Source organism: Mesoplodon bidens (genome assembly GCF_964165515.1).
Source record: "Mesoplodon bidens genome assembly, chromosome: 2".
NCBI lineage: Eukaryota > Metazoa > Chordata > Mammalia > Artiodactyla > Ziphiidae > Mesoplodon > Mesoplodon bidens.
Genome location: NC_138177.1, coordinates 23,813,146 through 23,838,137, shown reverse-complemented (window position 1 = coordinate 23,838,137; position 24,992 = coordinate 23,813,146). Strand labels below are relative to the sequence as shown.

The following is a 24,992-nucleotide window of genomic DNA, read 5'->3' as shown; positions in this document are numbered from 1 at the left end:
AGGCTCGCGTACTGCAAAAAAAAATTTTTTAAAAAGCTCCGAAGGAAATAAACAGGGGACAGTAATAGAGAGTAACAGGCAGTAGCTGTTGAGGATGAATACACACTTAGAATAATTAGCAAGGTCACGTGCCCGCCCTGGGGGTGAAGTCACATCGACTCATGTTTGATTAACTGAAAGGAGGCACAGTGGCTACCTGGTAGTGGGCAGGGAGTGACAGAGCAAAGCTCAAGAGGTAGGCAAGGGTCAGATCAAGCAGGGACTTGGGGACCAACATTAGACATTTTTAATTTTTTGGAAAACACAGTGGGAAAGCTCCGAAGAGTTTTAAGTAGGCAAGGACCATTATCCAAGGGCAAGACTGTTCTTGGCCAACAGCTGCTTTTCTGTCACTTTCTCAGAAGTAACCTGGTATTGGCTTCGATCAGAGAGAGTGGGGCGAGTGTGCCCGAGCACATGCAGGCCCAGGGTGGACCCCGGGTAACGCTAACGAAGCCTCCCTCACTTCCCTGCAGCTGAGCTCTGAGAACAGACGGTAGTAACTCCAGCTCACATTTCAGAGTCATTCAGTCAAAAGCGTATTCGTGCCTTGTGTTCTTGAATGTGAGACATTCGAGTCAGGCCTCCCGGTGCAGACTGAGTGTCCTCCTTCACGCACTGTTCATGCTGAGGACGCCAGTATCAGCACCCGCCTTGTGCCCAGCTCTTGGTTTTAGGCTCTGGCAACACAGAAGTGAAGGGTGCTGGAATACCATTTGTTCTCTTGCTGTGGAACAAATTACCCCAAAATTTACAAGCTTAAAAGAGCAAACGTGGGCTTCCCTGGTGGTGCAGTGGTTGAGAGTCCACCTGCCGATGCAGGGGACTCGGGTTCGTGCCCCGGTCCGGGAAGGTCCCACATGCCGCGGAGCGGCTGGGCCCGTGAGCCATGGCTGCTGAGCCTGCGCGTCCGGAGCCTGTGCTCCGCAACGGGAGAGGCCACAACAGTGAGAGGCCCGCGTACCGCAAAAAAAACAAACAAAAAAAGAGCAAACATCTGTTATCTCTCACAGTTTCTGAGGGTCAGGGGTCTGGGAGCTTAGCTGGACAGTCCTGGCTCAGGGCCTCTCAGGAGGCTGCAGTCAAGCTGTGTGCCGGGGCTGCCGTCAACTCCAAGCTCAACTGGGACTAGAGAAGCCACTTCCCAGCTCACCCACATGGTTGTTGGCAGGCCTCTGTTCCTCACCAGCGTGGGCCTAAGTGTCCTGGTGGCATGGCCTCTGGCTTCCCACAGAGCAAGTGACCTGAGACAGAGAGACCGAGCAGCGGTCTCAGAAGGGACATGCCATCGCTTCTGCAGTGTGCTGGTGATCACACAGACCACCCCTGGAACCATGGGAGGGACCCCGCCCCAGGCCTGCAAACCGAGGACAGGCGCCTGCTGCCGAGACTGGCTGCAGACGTACAGAGCACGTTCAAGGAGTTTTCAGTCAACAGGCAGAAGTTGAAGTGCACATCTTGTGACTTTCTTGCTGTCGTCCCCCAAAGTCATCTCTAAGCAGTGTGTAGCCTTGATTACAACGAAAAGATCTAGCCAGTTGGAAAAATGGCAACCGTTTTATGAATTATCTTTTTACTAATGGTAGCTCGATAAGATAGTAGATTTACTATAACTAACCAGAAGTTATCAACACTTGAGATGCAAAGAAAGTATCACAATATTAATAGTTAAGTTCATAATCCCTTACCCAAAACCCTTGGGGCCAGATACCTGTTTTCAGAATTCAGATTTTTTTTTTTTTAGAAGGGACTCTACCATATATTATATTACATTGCCAGCAAGATCTAAGACAGCACCTACAAACTTAATATTTATACAGCAAAATTTATGACTAGTCACACTATGAATATATAAATAAATGTACTCTTTTTTAAGTGAAGTCTGTAATCAGCCTCCAGTCAGTTCAGATTAAGTCTGCCACCACATGAATTTACATCAAACTTACAAAAAAAGTTTTGGTTTTCAGGGCTTTCAGATTTATGGAATTGCAGGTAAGGATAGGACCTGTAATACAGAGATTCAAAGGGCTGAGTGGCCATCTCCTTAGGAGCGCTGAAGTGAGGGTCCACTGTCATTGTTGACAATACGCAAGCTACAGACTGGAGCCAGCTCCAAATCCCTGTCAAGACCTTTAATGCAATAATCAGGCGTGGCCTTCTTGAGATTCTTGGTACCAAGCTGTTTGTATAGAGGTTAAGAGGAAGACCAGCCCAGGAATTCCAAGGGGCATCTGCTATTCAGAGTGCTGGCTTCAAGAGTAGCCCAGCTCACGTAAAGACTTTCCAGAAGGACAGCCTGCCAAGAGAGACACAAGAAGAAACGGGGTTCCATGTTGTCAACCTCCAGAACCAGAAGCACAGGCTCTTCCAGGGCCAGACTTGCGATGGCTTCCTGACTGAAGTCAAATGAACACAGAGCTTTCCACTGTGACTCTACCCGCTCCTGTCAGTGACAGGCTCACTGGGGAGCCTGCAGACTCTCCTAGAGGTCATGTAGAGTCAGACACCGTCACCCCAAGAGATCTGGGGCCCAATCCCCTGAATCACCATCTAGAACTCTTTGGAAGAGACCCTGCCTGAGTTGGGACCACAGTTTTCAGATTGTCCCCCTTTGCTGTTCAGTCAAAACAGCCCATCTCAATTTTTTAAGCTTAGGGTGGTTGAGTGTAATTTTCCTCTGAAAGGAACATTCCCAAAGTTAAAAAAAAAAAAAAAAAGAAAAGAAAAAGTAAATCACAGAGGTGGATTAAGTTCTCTATTCTATAAACGATCACTAGGACGGAGGAAAAGAGCCCAGTAAGTGCGTACTAAGCTCTGGGCAGCCAGCCCCCTCACACACCTTCCGTCTTAACGTTTCATTCTCCGTGTATTGAGTGCTCAGTTCCCACAAAAATCCCATAAGGTAGAATTTATTTTCTTATTTACAAATGAAGAAAACTGAGACTTAGATAAAATAACTCGCTTAAGGTCACACAGGTTAGTAAGCAGAGCAGCAGAACTCTCTGGCACTTTGGGTTTTTTATTCAGAGCGACAAAATTTTAAAAATAGTAACTTACATTATAGCTTTTGTTAAATTGAGCACTAAACTAGGCATGGAATTCAAAGAGAAATCATAAAAAGTGATTTATGCCTTCAATTAGGTTGTAATCTAAGGAGACATAAGATCCACAGCAAAAAAGTAAAGATTACATAGCCAAAGAAACACATCCACAAATGAAAATCAGTATATGTCTGGTGACAGACGGCTTAGAAACTGGATGGAGTGTTGGAAGTAAGATTAAATCAGTGGTTTTCAGCCTGAGATGCATTCTAGAATCATCAGAAGGGCTTTTAAAAGTTAAGTCAGAAATTCTATTATTATTGGTCTGGGATGGGGCCCAGGCACTGGTATTTTTAAAGCTCCATAATATAATATGCAGCATACAACCAGTGTTGATAACCTCTGCAATAAGTAAATTATGGTGACACAGCTGAGGGGCTCAGGAAACAAACCGAAACTAGAAGGAAGCTGTGGGAGATCACCAAGGACAGGGCTTCAGCAGGCAGGCTTCACAGTCTGTACCTCGTAGTTGTGCTAAAACCTCAACGCAGTCTCACAGTCTTTTTTGACCAGTGATCTTAATAGTGCAGCTCAGCAAGATTAAAACATTTTTCAGTAAAAACTAAAGAATAGTAGGGAATGCTAAGAGTTTTAAACAGGTACAATACCCCAATATTTCTAAGATTTTTTTGGTCATCCTTTTTCTTCCTCTGAATGGTGCCAGTCCTCCTTTGATGTACCCCAACTCTAAAATCAAAATAGAGTGTGATTTTAAAGAAACTCACCTCATTTTTGTATCTCAGGCTTTTTGCCCTGTGGAATGAAAATGCTTCTCTTTTGTTCCTTTGTGTTTTTTATGAAAATTCTCTACAAGTGACAGTTATGCATCATCAGGTGGCATGGTCTTCCCTTTGGGAACTGTTCTGTTCTGCTTCATCGTTTAGCACGTGTGTTTTGAGCACCTGCTGCATACCCAGTCTTGCACCGACTGGTCCTGCAGAGGCAAAGACCGTCCTTCTATTAAAAGAATGGCAAGGCACATAATTACAACATAAGATCCAAATGCTCTGAAAGAGGTGATAAGAAGTGCAAGTGCTGTAGGTGCTCCAGGGAGTAGGAAAGAAAACTCACTAAGGCAAGTAGCACGTGGGTGGAGACTGGAAGGACTGATTCTGTGGAATTGTCTAGCAAGCAGAGCAGCCTGGGCACGGCCAGTGAGAGCAGAGGCCAGCAGCCCTGGCGGCTGGGCTCTGAGGTGGGCTTGGGTGTCAGGGTAACGCAGCTGGACCCACTGTCCATCAGTGAAGGGCTGTAAGCAGGAGGATGACCCCAGGGCAGCGGGAAGGATGGCTCGTCACCTCAGCAGTCTGTGCACTTTCTAGAGGATCGTCCCCTTCTGCAAGTATAAAGTTTCACCTGAACGATGTGCTGTAGGGTCATCCGCACAGAATGGCAGTGCATTAAAGAGAGAATTTTCTGGAGGAAGCTACAGTGCAAAGCGGCAACCCATGCCCTCCCCGTCAGAGGGCTCGCTGTCCTCGGGAGGCCTGGACCAAGGAAGTGACGCCCCGGCGAGGGACTACGACGCAGAGGTGAGTACCACGTGGGCAGCACCTCTGTCTGGGGACAGGGGTTTGGAGAAGTCCTGAACGAGAAAAGGCGAGTGCATTTCCCAAAGCCGGTCCAGCGCCTTGAGCCTGGCCTCTGCTGCCACAGGGATCAGCCACTCACTGCAGCGAGGGTGGCGGAGCCAGTCACTTGGGTTGCACACTGCAGTTTCCCTGGAGGTGTTCAGACTTCTAATAGCTTTTGTATGAAAATGGCCTACATTTCTAAAGACCTGCAGAAGGGCCTATGAGCGTTTGTTATCTTCTGTGCCTCTTACTCAGCTCAGAAAAGGGGCTTTCTACCGACAGGAGAAAAGTCACGTCAGTTCATTGGCCAGGGTGGCTGGAGGGGACCCGTGGTGGCCTGAGCCCCTCCCGCCCCTCTGCTGCTCCCTGACGTCTTCCTCTGGGCCTCACAGGACTCTGATTCTCCGAGGCATTCCACGGCTTCCAACAGTTCCAACCTGAGCAGCCCTCCCAGCCCGGTGTCGCCCCGGAAGACCAAGAGCCTCTCCCTGGAGAGCACCGACCGCGGGAGCTGGGACCCATGAGTGGCCTCTGCTCTCAGACCAGACGCCGGAGCAGCGGCCGCTCTGGGCTCCCCTCCCCTCACTCACCCTGTGCTCTCACTGTCATCTCCCCCCACCCCTGCCTGGAAGCGCCAGGGCCGCAGCAGTAGCAGGCAGGGACTCAGGAATTCTGCCTCTAGGACTCGCATCCACGCCCCCCTCAACTGAACAGCAACAGCCGTAAAGGCAGACTTTCATTGAGCAGCTCAGAGTAATACCGATTTCATTTCATACACTTCGCGTTGCTTTCCAGAATATTTCACCCCTCCCCTGAAAGGTAGCTTAAGTAGGCAGATTACACAAATGTAAGCGATAAGAATAAGATTAGACAGCCATTGTTTTCACAGTAGAGTCTTGTTGTAGCCCTGAGACAGCACGTGGGGCTCGCCAGTGGGCCCCGGGCACGCCATGCCCCTTCAGCACCACAGTGAATGTCGACCTGATCGTTGCCAGTAAGTCCCTGTTCACTAAAATGATGCATATTTTACTACAAAATAGAGTTTAACTAAATACACAAATGTAGAGGTTAAATACTGACTGTATATAATAAAAAGAAGCATCTTGTATTCAACAAAAGATGGATGCATATATGAGACAGAGATCATTTAATTTAAAGAAATGTGTTGTTTCTTGTCTGTTTTCCACCTAAGTAATTAAAGGGTAGAAAGGCCTCCAGCTGACGTTTACAGAAGGAGAGTGAGAGGAGTGAGAATTCCCCTTCACGCCATTCCTCACACTGGTCGCAGTCATCTGGGAGCTTTAGGGAATGTTCCAAGGCATTGGTTTCATCGGTTTGGAGTGTGACCTGGAAACCAGACTTTTAACATTTGAAGCCTCTTCAGCAGCATCATTAAAAGGCATATTTACTTGTATCCAAGACATTTCTTTTTCTAGCAGTAGAATTTGAACCACACTTCTCATTTATTACTATATTTTGGTATCTTCTGCTGACGACTGTAGAAATGCAGTTTTGTCACCTTCTGGATCCCTCCCACCTGAAAGGACACAAGGAATGTCGTAGTTTCTGAAGGTCCATAAGAGGGTTCGTAAAAGTGCTTTTTCTCCTTGGCTAATCCCCTTACTCCCTGAGTGGCAGCGAGGCGTCTGGCCCCCAGCTGAGCCAGCTTCTCAGGGAGGGGTCTGTTTTGAGGGGGGTGTGAGCTTCCTCAGATAAGCCTGGGAAAGGGGGTTTAGTTACCAAATAATGTAAAACCTCAAACGCAAGGACTTGACCAGCCTTAACCAAATACTGTTTCCCGCACCCAGTGGGAAATGGACGTGCTCAGCCCAGGCGCGGTCAGGAAGTCAGCCCAGCATGGCCATCTTGACTGCTTAAGCTTTTCCTCCCTCAGTTGCTGTATTGGGTTGTTAGTCACATTTCCATTTGGATTCCCGCTGTTTTAATTACCACAAGGAAATGAGATGCAGGACCAGGACTTTATGTCTCCAGAGTCATTTCACCGGTTAAGCACATGAGTAGAGAAAGAGATAGAAATAAAAATAATTCATGGAAGTAAAGAGAATCTGCCTCTTTCACTTTTTAATCTAAATTTCTCTGAGAAATAGAAACAGATTTTCTGCTCTCTTCTTTAAAATTCAGCTAAAATGGAAGAATTTTCCTGCAGTTGCTTGTCTGAATTGCAGTGTTTGAGCACTGTCATTGCACCCCTGGCCCCGATTTCACATCTTTCTCCTCAGCAGCAGCTGTGCCGGCCTTCCCACCTCAAGCCACAAGGAGCTATACTGTTTCCACTGATGCCACTCTCTGGGACAGGTTACTGAGGTTCAGTGAGGGAAGAAAGGATCCTGTTTGGGGATTATATTATAAAATGTTACAACAGAGAATTTTAAAATAATAACAGTTTTGACATTTGAACTTGGTGCTTGCTCAGATTTGACTGTGTTTTACTTTGGATGGGCATAAATTACTGCACAATTCTAACCTTCTAAATCCTTTGCTTTTGGGAAAGTGTCATGTAAAAATACTTCTGTGCATTCAGATAGCAAGAGTCAGACCTTGAGTCTGGCTAGCTCCCTAAGCTTGATACTTCTCGGGAGAGGAGGGAACCGGCCAGCCCTCCCTCCCCCTGCTTTCCTTTCCCCTCGCGTCTTCCTGCCTCCCTTTTCTCCCCTGAGGCGGCAGATCAGGCTGAGATTCACAGGACTCCACACTAAGCCATTAGTTTATAGCTTTGACAACTAAGTTTCTGCTGCCTGTAGGTGCTTATTTTTTAAAAGATGCTTTTAGGATCAAAATATAACCATACCTGAAGTCTGGGCTCCACTACCATGAGTCATACCCTGCAGCCCCCCAACAGGGCAGATAAGAGAAGGGCTTGTCTTGGCTGCTGGGTTCACTGGGAGGTGTAACATTAACCCAGTGGATTATACTCCAGTAATCTGAAATGGTCTTACCAGTAGTGAGAGAGCAGTCCCAAGTATGATTAGCTTCCAATAGTAGAACTTTGGGGGAGAAACACTGCCAAGGGTAGTAGTTTGGGAGGTATTTTCCCAAGATAATGATCATTCTACTGGGCTTATCCCCATTCTTAAATATGAAGCAGTTACCTTCAGAAGCTTCTTGAGAATGATTTGGAAAGATGGGGAATGGGTTCTAGAGAAACAGAAAACATAATGATCATCGAAAGGGATCATTGAAAGATCATGGAACAGATGTGATGTTGTCTGAAGTTATCCTTTGTTTGTTTTCCTGCGGGACATTCAAAGAATGTATATGGCAGCAGGAACTCATTTCTCAGTAGAAAGTAAAAATAAGTGAAGAGGCATTTCTGGCATAGTCTAGATGTGTTGGTATTTGGTGCTATCTTTGTTCAGCCAATTTGTTGTCTACTCTTGAATTCTGACTACTTTAATCTGCTCGTGCTTTGGGTGTATAAAATTACATATATGCATATATATATATATATATATTTCTTTTTGCCAAAAACAAAAGCCTTCCTCCTTGTCAAATGATTGCTAAAGCAGATTTCACTTCTTTAGTTATGTGTGTACACACACACATGCACACACCCATCCCTACACTTAGTGATTTATCTTCTTTCCCAGGGAGCACAGTTTTAAGGCTATGAAATACAATTAAAAAGGGCCCATCTACTGAGTTTTCCAAGCAATTCTTGTACCCAGGTTTCAGGGAAGAATCTGAAATTCCTCTTACGTTTACAGCAACAATCTGCCATTCCCCAGCTGCCTCTCAGCCTCTCTGCCTTCCATATGGTTAGAATCCTGTCATTTTGCTACTCAGTGGCTGCATCTACTTCTGTGAAAGACCAGTTGCATTTATATGGACTCTCAGGTATCGTTAAAGAAAAGCCAGAGTAGGGGTGGGTGGACATCCCTAACCCCCAGGTACAGCAGGGTCGTTTGCTGGCCTTTGGCCACGAACACTGTAGTCTCCCAGCTGCACAGAGCTTTGTAAAGCTCAGCATCCACTCTCTGGACAGAGGGGCATTCTCGGCAGTGGCCAGACTTCGCCACTGCCCTGGTCCGCTGGGCAAAACAGGGAAGTAACTGGGCGCCTTGCTCCCCACCTCTCAGTGGCCCAGTCCCTGCATTCGTTAGATAAGCCACATGGCATTTCGTTGGGCCCATCTTAAAACCTCTTTCCTTGTGATGACTTCGTCATGCAAGTCCAGTGTTCTCTGCAGAGTCCTGCTCCGTAAGAGGGCCTCGCTCCAGCTGGCCTCTCGTGGCACTCCTCTCCCTTCCCAGGGACAGCCGTTACACACAGAAACCGTTGCATTTATGGGGGGAAATAGATGAAAACAAGTCAACCTTGAAATTTCATGAAAACAAAATGACCTGCCTTTTTATTTGATAGTGTAATACCATTTGTTTTATAAATTTTTAGGGTTTTTTTCTCATTGTAATATTATTGTACAGTTTTGCATGGCCTGGGTGTAATCATTTTTTTGTTTAGAATATAATGCTGACAAATAAGTGTGTATGGAAGGGGAAAAGATACTGCTTTGGCCTCTTATCACTCATTTCATTTTGTTTGGTTTTATCCCCTCATTGTCTTAGGGAACTTTATGAGATTCTCTGCTACCAAACAATGGTGTGGATTCTTTTGCACAGAAATATTTAAGGTGGGACAGTCAAAATGTAACAGAAGACGCCTCGCCGATATTTTACGTTGGTATCACTTAATATTAACCAGACTCTGATGTATTGCAATAAAACAGGGAACTGTTCGAATTGAGTATTTTGTCTTCTTTTCCCTGATTAAAAAGTCTGAGGAATGGAGAAAAGGTGACTGACTCTTTTCGTCTCGTTTGACCCCAATTTCTGCCAGGACGTGGGGTTAGTTTAATCTAGGACTTTCTTAGTTCCTTCCATAGCTCAGGTGGCATAGTGTTCCATTCTCTTGAAGCTTTGAACTCCCCTCTTCTGGTCAAAACTTCCCTGGTATTGGCTCAGTGTGCAAGGCCAGGCTGTGCCAAACGTTGTGGGCGGCGGTGCTGCTGTATGCAGTTTCCAGCAGGGAGCCCACTGCACTGAGGGCCCGCCCCCAGCCAGACTTCCCTGCCGGTGCCACCGCTGACTGTAAACGGGGCGGCCATTTGATCTTCTGTCTTCCTCCTGCAGAGAAGCAGCGGACACTTCCCACGACTTGTGCTGCAGCTCTTGAGTTAGAATGACACAGCTGAGGAGACGCAGGTAAGCCCTTTCTTAACAAAGGAAATGTTAAATTGGCTTCAGCTAAATAATTGTCCTGAGACCCCTCCCTGTTCCATTTCACGTAGGCACGAGCGCCACCTTGGACAGTACCGAGAAAACGTCACTTACAAGAACTGGCAGTGGTTTGGCCCAGGGGCCATAGTTTGCTAGCCTTTGGCTTGGACTAGAGTGTAAGCATGGACGTCCGGCCAGCTCACCATAACCTCTGAGCCTCAGTTTCCTCACCTATAAAAATGCCCACTTTGAGTGTCCCAGGAGTTAACGCGTAACTAGAATACATCCAGTCTTTCTTTAAAAGGGCTGTAGAAGCTCGGACAGCAGATGGGCGCGTGGTGCTGGGCTCAGGGCTAAACCCCAAGGGCCCCCCAGCGGCTGTCATGGCGACCACCTCGGCCTCTGCATCCTGTCCCGGAGTCCAGCGTGTCTGTTCCCGTCAATCCCAAACCACTGAAAGGAATTTTCCTTTCAGAACCCGAAACTCTTGAGGACCCATCTGGGACCACTGCCATCTCTCCGAGTTACTTCACCACCTAACACACCTTTCAAGGTGTTCGCAGTCCGTTAGAAGGGCCCCCGCCTGAACGTTCAAAACGCCCCTGTGACCGAGGAGTGAAGTTTTTTGCCCCAGGAAAGTGCGCCTCAGCTGCGCTTGATCCCTGACCCGGGCGTCACTGCCGCTCAAGCCAGGCCCTCGCCCTGCTGGCTGGTGGCCACCTTTTCCCGTGGTTGCCAGCACTGCGTCATACAGCCTCTGGTGCAGCTGTGGCTTCTCCGCCTCTGCGCGGTGGGGCCTGGGAAGCTGCTGCGGCAGGGACCTGGCAGCTGTGCCGTCCCCTCCCCGCACCCTTTCTCCGACGAGGAACATGGGCTGAGCCTTCCGAGTTCAGGCACCAAGAGCCTCGCGCTGGGACCAGGAGCAAACCTTGCAGAAGCGTCTGGAGGCGCGCAAGGGTGTGACGCTGACCTCGGGGTCCTCACCATCAGCTCAGAATCCTTTACAAGTGAAGGAATTAATGCCGCAATGCTAGCATTTTTTTTTAATTGAAACAAGTAAATCAGACAATTACAAGAATTGTGCAGAGGTTAACAGCCTGAAACGACCCCTTGGGTCCAAGCAGGTGACACGTGCACGTCATCTTCCACAAAAGGCCCAGGCGCTGGAGCGGGAAGAAGGGCCCACACACACCCCGAGACCACGTGGCTTCCTCCCCGCTTCTGCGGCTCCTGCCCCTCCCCACAGGAGGCAGCTGTTCTCTGGAAACCTCTGCTTGTCCGAAAAAGCCTCTAGGAACCAGCCAGAGAGCAGGTGTGGGTGGGCCTCGCTTGGTGAAGTAGTGTTTGTTGGCACTGCTGAGATCAGCACTCCTCCCAGGTGCAGATCCAAGCCGGAGAGGACAAGGCAGAAAACACAAACCTCATTCTAAACACACACACACACACACACACACACACCTTGTATTACACACTCCATAAAATCCAAAAAGGCTTTTCGGTTTTGTTTTTGGTTTTTCTTTTGGTGGCAGGGATTCAAAGGGAGAACTCTCATCTTCTGGTTACCATTCACATTAGCAAAAAGCCCTGTTACAAAAAGGAAAAGGAAATAAAATCGTCTTTTTATCGAGAGTCATTTCAGCGGATGAATAAACAATAAGCAGATTCTGCCAGACAGCAGTGGGGCTGCATTTCCGTGCTGACGCTTCTCACCCCACACCCACTCAGCGATGAGAACCGTGTATACGTGCCGGCCACGGGCTCTGAGCAGCGGCCCCCCATCAGCGCGGCCCCCTCTCACTGGGTGAAGTTTAAACGGAGCGTGGGTACCACCGGCTTCCTACTAGTTTTAGCGGCAGGAGGACGGAGGGTCCCGCCTAGCGGCCGGGCCCGTGGCTACTGCTGCTCGGCCTGCCTCCTGTGGTAGTTGCTGTAGGCCTCCTCGAACATGGCCTTGCAGGAGAACCGGGCCTTCAGCTTGGAGCAGATGAGGAAGGAGCCCCCCATCTTCCTGTGCAGCGAGTAGGTCTCCTCGGGCGGCGGGACAAGCCGGTGCTTCAGCATGATGGGGATCAGGTTGTGGATCTTCATGGTGGTGCTCTGGGTGCCAAAGTCAAAGGGCTCCTCCGAGGCAAAGGCCTCCCCCAGGATAAGGATGGCATCCAAGTGGGCATCTTCCATGGCCTGGAGGGAGGTGAATGGAGGTAAGATCAAAGAGCCCTCACCAGCCCAGGGCTCCCATCACGGGGCCTAGACTGAGTGCTCCCCGAGGAGTGGGCCAGGTAGGTGAGTGTTTCAACCAGACTGAAGAACGTTAACCAGGGTGTAAACTCAAACCAACGGGGGCCAGGAGAACATCACTTATGTGTGAACTGGGCTCCCTGTAAGAAGAAAGGAAGTGGCGGGGTCTGGGGCCGAATGCCTGCGGGGACTCGAATTCAAAGTTTTTACAAAACACCTGTCATTCCAGAAAGAACAGTCTGTAGGCCTGAGCTGACCTGAGTCTCTGCACTCCTCGTAGGTGGGAGACCTGAGACCACCTGTGTGTCTGCAGCCCTTCCCCACTGTCATCAGGAGGAAAGTGCTTCTTTCTGAGTGGGTTCTGGGTGACAGGAACACAGATGCTCGCCCCTTCATGTAAAGGGCAGCTAGGATTACTCCCAGCGCTCCCCTCACCCTCTCCCCGGTGAGGCCTGAGCAAGTGAGGGCTGCGCTTTGCCATCCCATCTGCCCACCGGGCCCCGAGCGCCAACATGATGAGCCCAGTGACTGGGATCTCAAATGGGCTGGAGTGGGGCGTAAAACAAGAGCTTGCTGACCAGTCCCCTGGCATTCTGAGGCCCTCAGCTCAGGGGCTGGGGGGGGGCCGGCCCAGGGGCCCTGTGGAGACCCTCCAGAGCAAGTGTCGCTTCTGATCTCATGCATTTGTAAACTGAGATTCCCTTCAGATTTCAAGGGAAAAGCAGTCCATGGCCAGGGGCTGAGTCTGGCTCAGCAGGCCTTGTGCGTCTCCAGAGTCACAGTGGTGGTGGGGGGGGTGGGGCGCGGAGCTCACCTTGACCTCGTAGCCGGTGAGGAACTTCATCTCGATGGACTTCTTCAGCACGGTCTCCCTGTCCCGGTTAGCAGCAGCCCTGATGATCTGGGCGGAGGTGCAGAGGGGACCGTGGGCAGCACACAGAGGGGAGCTCCTGAGGGTCCAGGGAGCCAGCACTGCCCCTCCCCACACAGGCCAGCTGCCGGCCCACCCACCTTTCCCCTTTACTCCCCTGAGCCCGAGGCGGCTGCGGCCTCATCCACGGGCACCAAACGCTGCGGACAGGTAGGGACATGAGGACAGAAGCCCGCCCGCCCGCCCGCCCCCGAGTCCCAAGCATCCCACCTGAGCCTCAGGAGAGCACGGGCCAAGGCCAAGCCCTGCCCCCACCCCTACCTGGATGTAGCGGTCCGTGAAGGATCTGTCATATTCCCGAGTTGCCCCGAAGTCCAGAAGAGCCACCTGGGAACGGGCGATACCGGGGAGGGTTTGCCCCAGGGGAGCACGGGTTGGGGGGACAGGGTAGCTGGGGGCTGAGACCCCCAGATCTCGGACCCTGCTCCAGCAGAGCTCAGGCTCCCTGTGGGAGCCCCACTGGGCACTCACCTTGTGCTGCTGAGGGTCATAAAAGAAGTTGGACCAGTTGGGGTCTGTCTGCATGAACTGGAACTCAAACAGCTCCCTCAGGCACAGGACCAGGATGCTGTAGCAGATCTGGGGGCCGGGTGGGTCCTCGTCAGCAGCACCAGGCCGCCCGGTGGCCCCTGGATCTGGGCCGGGGAATCCTGACTCCCATTTCCCTCCCCATCTTCCACCCCATCCTGCCTCACGCCCAGAGCTGACTTTGAGGCCAAGTGTACCACCAGGTGGGGAAACGCAGCAGCCCTCCTGCCCGCTCTGCCCCACGGGGGGGCCTTGGGGCTCCAGGCCCACCCTGTGACCCACCTCATTCCGGATCTCCTGGCTCAGCCCCTCGGCCTGGTCCAGGGGGAAGCCGGACACCAGCTCCGTGGTTAGCACATGGCGGCTGCAGAGCTCATCCACAATCTCGGGCACGTAGAAGAAGGGGTGGTCCTTCAGCAGCTCCCTGGAGGGGTGGGTGGGAGGTCACACCGGGCCTCCTTGATCCTGCCCAACCAACACGCTGGGGCGACACATAGGACAGCGAAGGGCTGAGCCCCCCAGGCCCCGAGCTGGGCGGGACACAGCTCCGGCCTCAGGCCCCAACCCCAGCCATCGCCCCTCAGAGCCGGGGGATGGGGGAGGGGGCCTTCAGCCCACAACGGGTTGCCCAAAGCCACCCCTTCTGTCTCCCCAGCGGGAGCAATGGGCAAGGGCCCAAGGCTGGAGCCGCACCTGAACCTGCGGGCACAGGCGGCCTCTCGCTGGTAGTCACACTCGAGGCCCAGCTCTCGCCTCAGCACGTCGATCAGGTGCTCAGGGAACAGGCCTGGGCCAGGGAGGAGGGCGTCAGGGGGACTGGGGGCTCCCCGGGAGCCCGCCCACAGGCCTGCCCTTGCCCAGCGGCAGCCTCAGACCTTCTGGAAGCATGTTGCTCATGTTCAGCACGGCCATGAGGTTGTTGACGTCACTGCTGATGCTCTGGGCCACGCCGGGGTACTGCGGGGGACAGAGGGGAGTCAGGCAGACAGACACAGCAGGGCCCCGCGGCGCCCCCGCCCCCCAGCCACCCACCAGCTGCCCAGCTGTGTCCCTCCCGGACCCCGCACCTCCGCGAGGCAGAGCCAAGACCCACCAGGGCTGCCGCGACCCCCGGGCCCGCCGCGACCCTGTCCTCCACCGCCGACCGCTCCTTCCCCCATCCCCATCCCTGCGGCTCAGGCCCCAGACAGTCACTTGCCCCCAGTCCCTGCCCACCCCCAAAACAAGCGTGCTGGGAGGCTGTCCTCCCTCCTACAGTCACTCACTTAGCAAACACTTCTCGGCACCCACCGCTGACCAGGTGCCGGGACAGAAGTGAAGAGACACAGGCCCTGCCCTGGGCACGGGGACACACAGGGGACGTGGGGTGCAGAGGCCCCTCACTGCAGGGCCCAGCTCGGCCCTGTGCAGCCGCTGAAGGCACCGAGCCCACACCCCGGGGGCCCACCTGGATCTTCATGGCCACCTCGCGGCCGCCCTTCAGGCGGGCCAGGTGCACCTGCCCGATAGAGGCGGCTGCAAAGGGCCGCTCCTCAAAGTACTCCAGCTTGTCCCGCCAGCTGGGGCCCAGGTCGTTGTTGAGAGTTTTCTGGAGGGAGAGGCCAGGGAGGGGCCGTGAGCACAGCCGGGGACACCCTGAGGGGCCCTCCCCCAGCCCTTCCGCAGGGCGCTGGACCCTGAGCCGCACCGGCCTCACCATCATCTGCTTCAGCGGCATGAAGTCTGCGCTCTGCCTGACCCGCTCGAAGATCTTGGCCAGATGGGGGTTGATGAAGGCGTCGTCTGGAAGGCAGCAGAGCATTCAGAGAGCGGAAGGCTGACCCCACGGGAGGAGGGCGCACAGGCCACCTCGATCAGCCCTGCCCAGCGAGGTCTCCCGGGGGGAGGCCGAGGTGCCACTCTGCCCTTCACATGCTGAACCCAAGGCTCAGAGAAGACGAGGCACAGGCCCGACGCCACACAGCAGGCCCAGCCTCGGGTTCTCCCTGCTCCCGCGGAGCGTCTCCCCACTGGCACACAGACCCCTGATACTGCGGACCAAGGCTCCAGAGGGGACGCAGGGACGCTGACCCGTGCACACTCCTGGCCCACCTCAGGCAACAACCAAATCCGAGACCCCCGCAGCCCGGCCCACGGCACCCCTCCCCAGCCGGGCGCTGGATGCGTCTGTGCAGCCCGAACCCTGCCGATGGCGTGCGGGGCAGCGTGTGCCAGGGCCTCTGAACTCACCCTCACCCGGGGACCTGAGGAGGTAGATTCCTTAGAAAGAGCAGGCATAGCTTTTTATGATTATAAAAGAAACACATTTAGGGAACAACGTGTATTAAATGTTTAAAATACCCATAATCTACCTACAGAGAACTACTGATCTCTTTTTTCGTTTTGACCCTTTCCTATGCGTTTTGCCCTGACTGCAGTCACGCTGACTGGAGACGCTCTGGCCAACTCCCCTCCTGCAGCCGCTTCTCACAAGCACTTGCCACATCGTTGAAAAGCTTTCTGAAATATTCTGTAACGCACACAGAAGCTTCAACACGCAGCTCACTAGCCGGACGGCAGCTGACTTCAGTTTGTTTCTTTGAGACCAGAAAGAATCCTTCGATGAAGCCGCTCCTGCAGAGCCGTGACCGCATCTCTGAGGCTCTCCGTCCTAGAGGCGGGGCTCTCGCGCAGAAGGGCTTCCGAGGGGCGCGTGCCGCTCCGGAGTCCGCACCGGCACAGGCAGTGCCCGCGCCCACATGCCTGGGTGGTTATTCCTGTCCCTCACTTGGCCAGTTCAGTGAGTCCATCTGACTGCCTGTGGGGGGACTGGCTGTGCTCCCACTCAGGACACCAGCCCCTCGCGTGCTCCTCCCTGGGAAGCACCATCAGAAGCCCCGAGGGCCCCCCAACCCCCAGCTCTGCTCTGGGGGCTGCAATGAGCCAGCCCCCGGCTCAGCCGCTGCCGTCTCCCCCAGCCTTCCTTCCTCGGGGCCACACAGCCCATGCCCTGGCGTCACGCCACCGCAGGCCCGTGAGCTCCCCCAACAGCACCCTCGGACCACCACGCGGGGCACCGGGGGGCATCAGCCGGACTCTCCCCAACTTTTGAGACGCCAGGACCTCTGGACATGTCAAAACACTCAGAAAGAAGCCAGAAAAACAACCGTGGGCTCCTATTTCAGACGCTGTTTTTAAACATCCCAGGTGGCTTCTTAACAGCCAGGCTTCAAGCGAGAGAAGCCCGTGGGCAGGAAACCTCCCATCCCTTCCCATCGGGGCCAAGTGTGGCGCCCCCCACTGCTCGCCCCCAGCTCCCCTCCCTACGCTGCCTCACCGCCCCCAGCCCGCACAGCCGCACTCACCCTGGATGCTCAGCATCTGGCCCAGCTTGAGCGCCGCCCCGCGCACCTTGCAGAGCGTCCGCACGATGCGCTCCGCGTTGGCCTCTGACAGGAAGGGGCTGGAACCCAGCACGCCCTTCTTCCCTGCAGAGGAGCAAAGTCACCATGGCCTCCCTCAGGCGGGGCTGCTGGGCCTGGGATCCCCCAGAGGCCCCTCCGCCCGCCCCTGGTTGTGGGTCTTGGCAAACCACTGGTTCTCCCAGTAAAAACAGGGACAGGGACAATAACAAGACGTCAGGGTTTAACACGTTTTAAGTGAGATGCAGTAAAGTCCCAGCACAGAGCTTGACACAAAGGGCTCACTCAACGTCTTTCCTCCTCGGGGTCCACAAAACCGGCAATGCAACTTTAACCCCACATTTCACACCCACCTCCCAGATGCCGAGGAAGGCCCTCGGGGGCCACCCAGGTCTCCCCGGGCCCACCTCCAACACCCTCCCAACACACACACACAGGCTCGCCCACGGGGCCTCTCCCTCCGTATCAGCCCCTGCCAAGTCACTGTCCCTCGCCCCTCAGTGTGCTGGACAAAGGTCACCAGCACCCCTGGACTCTCTGCACAGTCACCTGGGGCCACTGGCTGCAGTGAGAGCGCAGTCCTCAAGGGAGGGGAGCTCAGGGTCAAGGACAGCCTCACCCGGCTGGTGCCAGCTGGCCTGGGGAGAACGCATAGGGACCTCAGGTGTGCAGACAACCTCCATTCAGCACAGTCGGGGGTGGGAGGGTGCCGGGTGGTGACTCAAGGTGATGAGGAGGGGATGACCCAGTGACAGTCGGTGCTTTTCCTGCCCTCTGTCCTGTGAGCCCAGTTAGATCAGGAACCCCCAAGGGCTGCCCCCCACAGAGCCTGGCACTTTCCTCAGCCTGCATCACCACGGGCCTGGCCCAGCGCTCAGAGTGGGTCTGAGCTGGGTCCCCAAGGGGGGAACACAGGAGGTGGCCGCCATGCCACTGCCCTCCGTCTGGGGCCGTGTCCAGCTTGGCCTCTGATATACCAGGGTGGTGGGCTGCAGGGGAATGTGAGGCTGAAGGCCCACACCTGAGGCAGCTGTTAGGCCTGCATGGGGTTAGGCTCACCCCAGGGTCCCGGACAGCAGGACAGGGTCCCGGGAAGGGGAGAGATCTGAGCTCCACAGGAAGAAGCCCAGATGCCGGGGGTCAAGAAAGCTGTAGCCCCTGGGCAGGGCCACTCCAGGGTGTCTAGGCCAAGAAGGGTGCCCAGATCACCCCTCGCCTCGGACAGCAGCAGGGACAGTCGGCCCTCTATGTCCGCTCTGCCCGGCCCAGCCCCTGGGCCCTGTGGGCCGGGACCTGGGCCTGTGTCCCTGAGGAGAGGTGGGCGGGGCAGAGACGCCATGGCCCCAGCAGGAGGAGGGAGATCTTCTCCCCTAGGGACACAGCAGACCCGGGCGACAGCAGTGCCCCTGAGATCCAGGGACGGCGCCCGGCCCTCTTGAGCTTTCCAGGCAGCCGCTTCTCATGGCTGGCCAGTCTCCACAGGCTGGAGTCTGGGCCCCTGCCTGGGCAAGGCTAGTTCTGAAAACAACCCAGGGGGAGCCAGGGGTGCCCAAGGGTGTGGTGGGCGTGCCCCCCTCAGGAGAGGCTCCCTGGGGAGGCCTGGGCCAGGCTGGTCAGTGCCCTCCAGGCCCAGGGGTTCCCAGGCCTGCTCAGGAAGCTAGAGCACGTCCCTCTGGGCCTGAGCCCCACGTCCTGCTCTTGGGCCAGTGGCACCTAGGTCCCTTGACCCCCAAGGGCCACCACCTCCCTGACAAAGGACACCAGCTGTAACCTTGGGGCCAGTATAGCTTCCTTCCTGCTTGGATGGGGCAGGACGGAGGGCAGCCAGTTTTGGGAGGACGATGGGAGAGGTTGTGCCTGGGGAAGGCTGGCTCCTCACTTCCCAGAGTCTCAGCACCAACACTAAAAATACCCTCCCTAATCCTCTCTGTTCTCCCGTCCCTTCCAAGGACACACACATACTCAGGGGCCTGGAGGACAGGTTAGCGCCTTCTCTGCAGAGGCCCCCATCCCCTGGAGAGGGTCCTTGCAGGTGAAGCAGGGCCATCCAGGTGGCTGGCAGGCCCCCCTTCAGGGCCCCCAGGCTGTAGCTAGGGCCTCAGGGACCACAGCACAGCAGGACAGTGGGGATCACTCAGGGTCCCCAGGGAAGGGGGGAGGAGGTGTCAAGTACCGGAATGAACTGATGTCCCCTGAATGGGCCAGGGGCAGGGGGCACTCAGCCCAGAACTTCAAGTAAACTTTGAGAAATCCACCAAGCAGATGGCTCTAGCAGGGCTGCTCTCAACAGCCCCCAGGACCCCGCTGAAGGGAAAGCGTCCTGCACCTGCCTAGCCGCCTCCCCCCAACACCTGGACAAGCCTGGGGGAGGGGACCAGGTAGGAGGTGGGTGGAGCCTCCAGCTGCCCCCTGACCCATCATCAGAGCATCCTAAGCACCCCAGGTTTCAGAGCAGCCAGTCTGCAGAATGTTCTCCACGGAGTACCACCCACAGCTGGCCGCCCAGACAAGGGGGAACTGAGCGTTCTGACCTGACCCCAGGCTGACCCCGGGAGGCAGGGACAGAGTCAGGATCTTCACCTCAGGGACAAAGCGTCTGAAGCTGGAGAGGTCATGGCCACCCCAGGTCACGAGGTGGAGGAATGGGGGGCCCATGGGGTCTGTTCCAGCAGCTCCCACGCCCCTCGACCACAGCCAAACAGGGAGCCCTGGGCACCTGACCTGGCCAGACCTGGGGCCCCAGCGGCTCTGCAGAGCAGGGGCGGAGGCAGGGCCAAGCCGGAGGCTCCTATCAGAAGAGGGAAGGTGTGCGGGCCCGGAGGAACCAGGACGGCTGGGTGAGCCAGCGGGGGCCGGGACAGGAACAGCACAGCCTTCAGGCCTCAAACTCCAGGGCTGCCATGAACACGGAACACAAGATGAAAGGCGCCCCTGGAGGCCAAGCCTCGGAAGCTGACAGGCCCAACTCTCAGGGCCCACCGTCCCCTCCCCATCAAGGGCCCAGCTCACCTGAGGGGTCGTCAGGGCGGAGGCTCTTCTTGGCGACCTCGGCCAGGGCCCCGAAGCCCAGACCCACGGCCAGACCTGCAAGGAGGAGATTGAGGGCTCAGGGGCTGCCCACCTCCCTCCACCCACGAGGCCCGGAGCAGCCCCACACAGACACCTGCCTCGCTCCCCTGGGGACCTTCGCTGACACTCCAGACATCTTGAAAAGGGAGGGGATAAAGAGGTAGGAGATACACAGCTGTTGTTTTCAGAGAAGACCTGCCTCAAGGTTGGCTCGCACTGGGAAAGCCTCCTCCACCAGCGCTTCCATCACCTTTGCCACAGCCTCACGCGACAAACACCGCCCCCCCCCACCCCAAAACAACGTACGATAGAGGAACGCATTGGCCGGGACGCAGCACAGATGGAATGCGGACCAGGAATGGCTGCAGGCCAAGGACATCCTGACAACACTGGGCATTCCCTTGGGATGCAGCCGCCCACTTCAGAGTCTGTGTGAAGAGCCTCCAATACTCTAGAATTCTCTAACCCAGTTCACTGAAGTCGCAAGGAGAGGCATTACCACTGCAATATAAAGCAGTCATTGGTGGGAACTGGAACATTTTGCAAAAGCCATGGGGACTCCCAGGAGCTCAGGCTACAGCCCTCACTTGCGGGGAAGGCCCCACAGGCACTGACGGTGCTCTAAGGACAGTGGGGTGCCAGGCCCTCCTTCTCCTGTCAGCAATCTTTGAAATCAAGGTTTATTAACATCTCATTGGTCCAGAGGTTGGAACTGGATGATCCCTACTGTCTAGGAGAGGCCTGAGGAGGCCAGCAGGTGCCACTAAATGCACACAGAAAGCCCAGGATCCTGGCTCAGGGCCTATTTCCTCTACTTTAAATACAGTTCCAGCTGGCTTGCGGGGCAGGAGCACACTAGGTGAGAGAGTGAAGAACATTTGCAGGAGCACGTTGACCACAGCAGGAGGGACAGCACAGACCGAGGGAAGATACCAAAGATGCCCCGAGACCAGTGGGCCTTGGCGAGCACAGCCCTGGGGGGCTGGGAGTCTCACACCGGGCAAGGAAACCTGCACATGCTTCTACATTTTCCAAATTTTCTACAATGATTATGTATCACTTTTATGAAAATTATTATTGAATTTACTGAAAAATTTACTTAATGAAAAATAAATTTTAAAAATCATAAGAGGATAACCCAATTTTTAAAAATGTTTTTGCAGTACATTTTACCCACCATTAGACAACCGTGCACCCTCTGCTTTGCCAGTTGTCACAGTAGCTCCTGCCTCATGGGTCAGTGTGAGGATTAAACAGCTGAATAAGAGTGAAGCACTCCCAGTAGGGCTAGGCGTAAGGCAACACTATTCAGGTGTTCGCTATTACTGTCCTTTCTCCTATTCAAAGGGCCAGACCAGTGCTGCCAAAAAAATACAATGCCAGACACATATATAATTTTAAATTTTCTAGGGGCTATGTTAAAAAAGGCAAAAAGAAGCATGTGAAAGGAATTCTGATCATATAGTTTACTTAGCCCAGTGTATTCAAAATATTATCAATTCAACAAGTACTCAATATACACATTGTTAGAGAGATGTTACTTTTTTAATTTTTTTTTGTACTAAGTCTTCAAAATCCAATGTGCGTTTCATCCTCGAAGCATGTCTCAGCTTGGACCAGCCACGTTTCAAGTGTTCAACACCCCACGTTGCTGGTGGGTCAGCACAAGGGCAGCATAAGGCAAGTTCTGGCGACCAGAGCAGAAGCCACGGTCATCTGCAAACGCCCCCAAGGACACCCTGGTGTGCTAGGATGGAGCTGCCATTGCCTGTTTCCCTCTGACACCCCAACCCAGCCCCGGAGGACACTGGGCACAGAGCTGTGTCCCCGGTCAAACGGTACCTCCCCTCCCCCACCCCCTAAGCACACTGTCCGACTCAGCAAACGAATGGCAACAGCAACGCTAACCTTCACACTGCAGTGACCTTCACCAATGTCCCTCCGCCTCTAGATTTTCCTCTGCCTACATCAAGTCCAAAGACAAGCCTACCAAAGAGGCAGACGTGTCAAAGGTTACCCAGGCTGGCCACTGAGAGCAGACGCCAAGCACCCTTCTCTGCAGGGCCCCCTGCTAGGCCCCTCACACGCTCTGCCAAACTCTTCTCTGGCCCATTCTGGGCTGCTGGGCAGAGCCAAAGCTCTCCGAGGCCAAGGACCTGTCACTGAACACTGAATCACGGAGGGAACATTCCGCAAAGCAGGCCGCAGGCTCCCTCTGTGCCCTTGCGAGTTCCCTCAGGGCCAGGCCCGAGGAGCTGCCAAGGGACAGGCTCCCCACTGCAGCCCCACCAGCCCTGACCTCAGGAGCTCCTGCGCTAGTGAACCAAGAACAGGCTGGCCCTCCCGCCACCCCCAACCTGGCTGACCTGGAAGCATTCTCAGAACCTTGCAGAGAGAGGAGGGCAGAGGCCAGCCAGGCTCTTCCTTCCCCCGGAGCTGGGTGGCACTGCAGGCGGCCCCTGGGAGATCAGCGCCTCTGCCTTGGACTGCCCGCGTTCATGAGGACAGCCCGAGCCCGTGCTTGCTCACTCTCCGGCGTCACCTGAGGCCTTCCACTCCACCTCGGCGCCCCCAGCCCTTAGGACAACGCCTGTCCATGTTCTGACCCACAGGCAGGCCCGGCCCGCACGGATGTCCCAGGGGAGACCAGCCGCAGAACCAGCTCTGTGGGCCCATGGCCACCGTCAGCAGCCTGGCCGCCACCCTAGCCTGTGAGAAGGCGCCAGCCCTTTCCAAGAAAGTTCCTGACATTTCTCTCACAAATGGAGATTTTGCAGGCAAGAAACGCGGTGGCAGTGATGAGCAGCAAGGAGCAGGGTCTCCCCAAGGGGGTGGGGGCGCTTTGGGCCGCTTCCCAGGCTGCGGGACTGATGAGGGGGCCCAGGCCCCTGGCCCAGCTCCTTCCTCCCCGAAGTCCCTCTGCGAAGGGCCAAATCTGAGGGTGAAACAGCTTCACTCACACAGGACCACCCACGTGCCAGGCACTGTTCTGAGGCCTCCCTTTTTCAACACATCCAACAATCCTTCTGATCTGATAAGACAAGAAAGTCCACCCAGAAAAGGCAGCGGACAAGGATATTTCCTTCACTTCAAGGTGTTCCCGAACCCTTGGTAATTCCATCTTCTCTTCCATCACCTGCATTCTCCATGCTGTGCCAGCACCAGGCACCGGGGAGAAGAGGGGGCCTGGGAGGGGGCTGCAACCCACAGCATCGCAGGAAGGCGAATAGGAAGGAGCAGTGGAGGAAGCTCCCTGTAGAGTGTTCTCCTCGGTTCTCAGAACTAGGCCAGAGCGGGGCGGGGGGGGAAGACCTGACAGCCCCTCTGCTGGCTCAGGGGAGACGAGACGAATGCAGGGGCGACAGGCTCAGACTGCCATCTGTATGATACAGGCCTCCTCAGCCCTGGTCCCAGGACTGTCACAGATGCACCTATGGGCCTGGGTGACTGGCAACTGTGGCTCAGCTCCCTCATCTGTAACTGGAGATTATAACGGCCCTCATCTCCTTCACAGAGGCTCTAAGTGACAAAAAATAGACAAAAGAGTCCCTTTTAAAGTATACTCCTGGAAAAAGTAGAAACCATGCTCCCTCACCCCTGCCAAGGGCACAAACTTCTCTTGGACCTACAGGGCATCTGTCTCGCTGCCTCAGAGAGCACCGGAGGAGCACTGGCTACTTAGAGCGACAGCAAGTGTGCAGCGTGTACCCTCAGGAAGTCAGGCACATAGCGCTCAACTCCTTTCAGTAAGTTTTCTCTAGTGCCGATGTGATCTGTTGGTCTCATTTCTATAATCGTCCAGTTCTCCCTCATGTCATAGGTGCAGAGGCGGTAACACATCTACCTCCTCTGAACCTGTATTCCTGAAGCACAAATGAAAACTACAGAAAAGGGTAGAGGAGACACACAGGACAGAAAGGAAAGATCTAACACATGTGGGACTGGAGTCCCAGAAGGAGAGGAAAAAGAGAACAGGGCAGAAACTATATTTGAAGAAATGACCAGAATTTTCCAAAATTGATGAAAGACATCAAGCACAGATTTAAGAAGCTCTGTAATCCCAAGCAGGATAAAAACAAAGTAAATCATACCCAGGCATGTCACAGTCACACGGCTAGAAAACAAAAGCAAAAGGAAAATTTTAAAAGCAGAGGACAAAATACAAATTACTTTCAAAGGAGCAGCAATAAAACGAATAGCTAAGTTTTCAACAGAAACAATGGAAGTTAAGAAGACCACGGAGGGACTTCTCTGGTGGTCCAGTGGTTAAGACTTTGCGCTTCCATTGCAGGGGGCGCGGGTTCAGTCCCTGGTCAGGGAACTAAGATCCCACATGCTGCATGGTGCGGCCAAAAAACAAAAACAAAACAAAACGAAAAAAAGAAGACAGTGGAATAATATTGCTAAAGTGTCCAAAAGAATTAATTTTGAACATGGAGTATTATACCCAACCAAAATACCTTCTAAAACAAAAGTGTAATAAAGACATTTACACACAAATAAAAACAGAGAATTAATGATTACCACTCTGCACTACAAAAAAGAGAAACGGTAGTTCTTCAGAGAAGAGGAAAATTACCCCAAAAGGAATTCTAATATAAAAATGAAAGGAGAAAGAAACACAAAAAGGGTAACTATGTGGCTAATCTAAATTCATATGGGCTATACAAAGAAATAACATCTTGTGAGGTTTAACATATCTTAATAATTTAGTATAGAATATAAAACATGTAGAAACAAAATACATATCCACATGAACACACACACACACAAAGAAGGGGTTTAAACTGTTCTGAAGTACTAGCATTACTGGGGAAGTAGTAAAAATAATCATTTCTATTACATTGTAGTAAGTCAAGAACGTATGCTGTAATCCC

The 24,992-nt window shown here is 53.8% G+C and overlaps 2 protein-coding genes across 29 annotated transcripts in view; one reads left to right on the top strand and one right to left on the bottom strand.

The window, feature by feature from the left end:
* Positions 1–10,503, top strand: part of CDC42BPA (CDC42 binding protein kinase alpha) — a 323,580-nt gene extending 313,077 nt beyond the window's left edge. For 18 of the 20 annotated variants that reach the window (XM_081225002.1, XM_081224995.1, XM_081225006.1 and 15 more), the window contains 2 exons: positions 4,515–4,672; positions 5,107–9,467. In XM_081225002.1, coding sequence (XP_081081128.1) covers positions 4,515–4,672; positions 5,107–5,238 — 290 coding nt within the window. In that variant the 3' untranslated portion in view covers positions 5,239–9,467. Of the gene's footprint in view, positions 1–4,514; positions 4,673–5,106; positions 9,468–9,861; positions 9,934–10,423 lie in introns of those variants that run through there. The other 2 variants (XM_081225007.1, XM_081224999.1) reach the window with 2 other exon arrangements.
* Positions 10,504–10,971: 468 nt separating this feature from the next.
* The window catches only part of COQ8A (coenzyme Q8A), a 49,783-nt gene continuing 35,762 nt past the window's right edge, over positions 10,972–24,992 (bottom strand). For 8 of the 9 annotated variants that reach the window (XM_081225013.1, XM_081225016.1, XM_081225017.1 and 5 more), the window contains 12 exons: positions 20,056–20,130; positions 17,596–17,679; positions 16,990–17,112; positions 15,342–15,427; positions 15,093–15,233; positions 14,521–14,602; positions 14,339–14,432; positions 13,928–14,069; positions 13,589–13,696; positions 13,379–13,444; positions 13,001–13,087; positions 10,972–12,129 (listed from right to left, as the gene is read on the bottom strand). In XM_081225013.1, coding sequence (XP_081081139.1) covers positions 11,842–12,129; positions 13,001–13,087; positions 13,379–13,444; positions 13,589–13,696; positions 13,928–14,069; positions 14,339–14,432; positions 14,521–14,602; positions 15,093–15,233; positions 15,342–15,427; positions 16,990–17,112; positions 17,596–17,679; positions 20,056–20,130 — 1,376 coding nt within the window. In that variant the 3' untranslated portion in view covers positions 10,972–11,841. The remainder of the gene's footprint in view (positions 12,130–13,000; positions 13,088–13,378; positions 13,445–13,588; positions 13,697–13,927; positions 14,070–14,338; positions 14,433–14,520; positions 14,603–15,092; positions 15,234–15,341; positions 15,428–16,989; positions 17,113–17,595; positions 17,680–20,055; positions 20,131–24,992) is intronic. The other variant, XM_081225021.1, reaches the window with a different exon arrangement.